The sequence below is a fragment of the Palaemon carinicauda genome, chromosome 35 (assembly GCF_036898095.1).
Source record: "Palaemon carinicauda isolate YSFRI2023 chromosome 35, ASM3689809v2, whole genome shotgun sequence".
Taxonomy (NCBI): domain Eukaryota; kingdom Metazoa; phylum Arthropoda; class Malacostraca; order Decapoda; family Palaemonidae; genus Palaemon; species Palaemon carinicauda.
Genome location: NC_090759.1, coordinates 49,413,994 through 49,416,679, shown reverse-complemented (window position 1 = coordinate 49,416,679; position 2,686 = coordinate 49,413,994). Strand labels below are relative to the sequence as shown.

The 2,686-nt window shown below is 39.6% G+C and overlaps 1 protein-coding gene across 1 annotated transcript; it reads right to left on the bottom strand.

Moving 5' to 3' along the window:
* Positions 1-741: 741 nt before the first annotated feature.
* Positions 742-2,100, bottom strand: LOC137627277 (flagellar attachment zone protein 1-like). The gene has a single exon (XM_068358357.1). The coding sequence runs from the start codon at positions 2,098-2,100 to the stop codon at positions 742-744; it is 1,359 nt and encodes a 452-aa protein (XP_068214458.1).
* Positions 2,101-2,686: the final 586 nt, after the last annotated feature.

Genomic DNA, 2,686 nt, shown 5'->3' with positions numbered 1-2,686 from the left:
AATGCCTGCCTCCAAAAGATGCAGCTTCTCTTCCCAGCCAAAGATGTCTTGGTTCAACCTCCAAGAACTTGTCTGCATACTAGAAGAATCCCAGCTTCATCCCTCTGCATAGCCAGTCTTCTAGATTATTCCCCCAGAACCACCCGAAGGTTGGTATCCAAAAGAATAGATCTAGATATCCGACCATTTGTACACTTGACAGACGCCTGTACTCGTCCATCAAGGTACACATCATACTAGAATCAGCTAGTTTCCTTCCCTCTGCAGAGCCTGTTGTCCTCCAGGTTATTCCAAGCATCGTTCAAGCTGGATAGTTCAGCCTTGCATCCTTCAAGCTGGGGGCAATCCATCCAAGCGTCCTTTAAGCCAAATATTTTCAGGTGTCCTTTCCAGTGAAACTGATGTCCTGAACCTGTCCAGAATGGGTGAATCACAAAACTTAACAAAAAGATTATTCCTTTCCAAACAAAACTAAACAGAAAAGAAAATTCCTTTCCAAATAAATTAAACAAAAATTTTATTCCCTTTTTTCTATAAATATATATTTTTTTTGGTGGCGATATTATAATCACCGTTTTTCTTTTCTTTTTTTTTTTTTTTTTTTGGTGGGGATACTATACTCCGCATCTTTTTTTTTTTTTTTTTTTTGGTGGTGATATTACAATCACCATTTTTTTTTTTTGGGTGGCGATATTATAATCCCCAGTTTTTTCATATTTTGTGTTGGGATATAGTTCCCCTTTAGTTTTTCTTCCAGCCCCTCCTTTTCGTCTCTTGAAGGGCGAATCTATTCAACTGGCCATCCCACATTAAATCCCCAGTCTGCTCACCAGAAATTTCTTTATGATATAATTCCTTCAACTCGGGGTGTATTTGAGAGAGACCGTCTACAAGTTGTGCAATAGCGTAATTCTTATGGTTTAATTCCATCTCTAGGTTCATGTTTCTTTCCATCATATCTTGATACTTCTCCTTATAAATTGCAAATTCGTCTGCCACTGAAGTTAGATTCCTAATTTCTTCTTCCAGTGTTTTATTCTTCTCGTCGGCCTTCACTAACATATTTTTTGTGGCTCTCTCCTCTGAGAAGTCTCTCTTCAGTCGTCTATTCTCTGCTTTAACACCAGCGATTTCTTTCCAGAGTTTTTCCAGTTCCTCCTCAGCCATTTCCAGATCGCACACCACGTCTTTCTTGATTAATAGTCCAGTCTTCAATTTGCAGTTCTCATCCAGGACAGCATCCAATTTAGTTCCTATTCTGTAGACCTCCTCGACTGCAGCATTAAGTTCACTTTCTAAAGCTGCCTTTTGACAAACGTTTTCGGTCTTCAGTCTCTTGTTTTCAGCCTTAACACTGTCCAGTTCAGCCCAGAGTGTTCGGATCTCCTTATCAGCACTTTCAATGTATTCCTCCAAGTCGCTCTTTTCCAGAAGTTTCTCGTTGGCTGCCTTCAGATCTCCTGTTACTCTTCCCAGCCTCTTCTCGAGCGTCCGAATTTCCTCATGGGCATTTTCTAATTCCTTTTCTACAGCCATCTTGTTCAAAATCACATCACGAATTTGATCGTTTCGGTCTTCAGCTTTTTCTAGACTTACCATAAGAGAGTCAATATTCTTATTGGCTCTTTCAATATCATCTATCAAAGCTAAGTTAGCGACGAAATCAGATGACTCAATTTTTCCTGTCTCTACAGAAGTCTTGACCAAAAGCTCCTCACGAAGTTTTTCGTTTTGAGCTTCAGCTTTTTCTAGACTTTCCATAAGAGACTCAATTCTCTTATTGGCTCTATCTAAACCTTCATTTATAGCTGATATAGCTATGTTGTCCTTTAACTCAATTTTTCCCGTCTCTACAGAAGTCTTGACAAAAAGCTCCTCACGAAGTTTTTCGTTTTGAGCTTCAGCTTTTTCTAGACTTACCATAAGACTATCAATTCTCTTATTGGCTCTATCTAAATCTTCATTTATAGCTGATATAGCTTTGTTGTCCTTAGATAAATCAATATCTTCTGCCTCTTCGCCATCGACTTCACGGATGTTTTCTAAGTCAATTCCCGTTTCAGTTTCTTGATGTATTTTAGCGAGGAAATCATCAAACATCTGACTTCCCTCTTCTGCTCCGTCTAATTCTTCACTTGGATCCTTTTGAGATACTTCCTCCAATTGTGTGCGTTCCCTAGTTTTTTTCGGCAACGTGATTCGCCCCACCGTAGACTGCTGGTTGCAGTCTCTCCATTTCCTCCCGGTCCATCAAATCCAAGAATTTTTCTGCTTCTCGAAGTGAATCTTCTTCTCCCCAGCACCATGCCATGGTGCCAAAAGTAGTCAAAGATCCTATCAAAATAAGCCTGTCAGTCATAAATCTCACCATTTTGTACAGTAAAGATTTACTCAATGCCTTCCATGGCTAAGGAATATAGCATAAAAATTAGAAAAAAAAATATTGACACATTTCCCTGAAGACGAAGAATTCCTGGAGCCAGGAAGATGAAGATTTTCAGAGACAAAATGATTCTGTAGCAGCCATTGAGAAATAGTTCAAGGCCTGGCGAAAAACCAATAGATTTCCAATTACTCCCCTTTGGGAGATCAGTTGGAGACGAAATCATTCTGAAGACCTGGCAGAAAACCAACTCAAAGATCCAGTGAAGACAAGAAAATCCTGCAGACTTTGGGAGCTCAATCG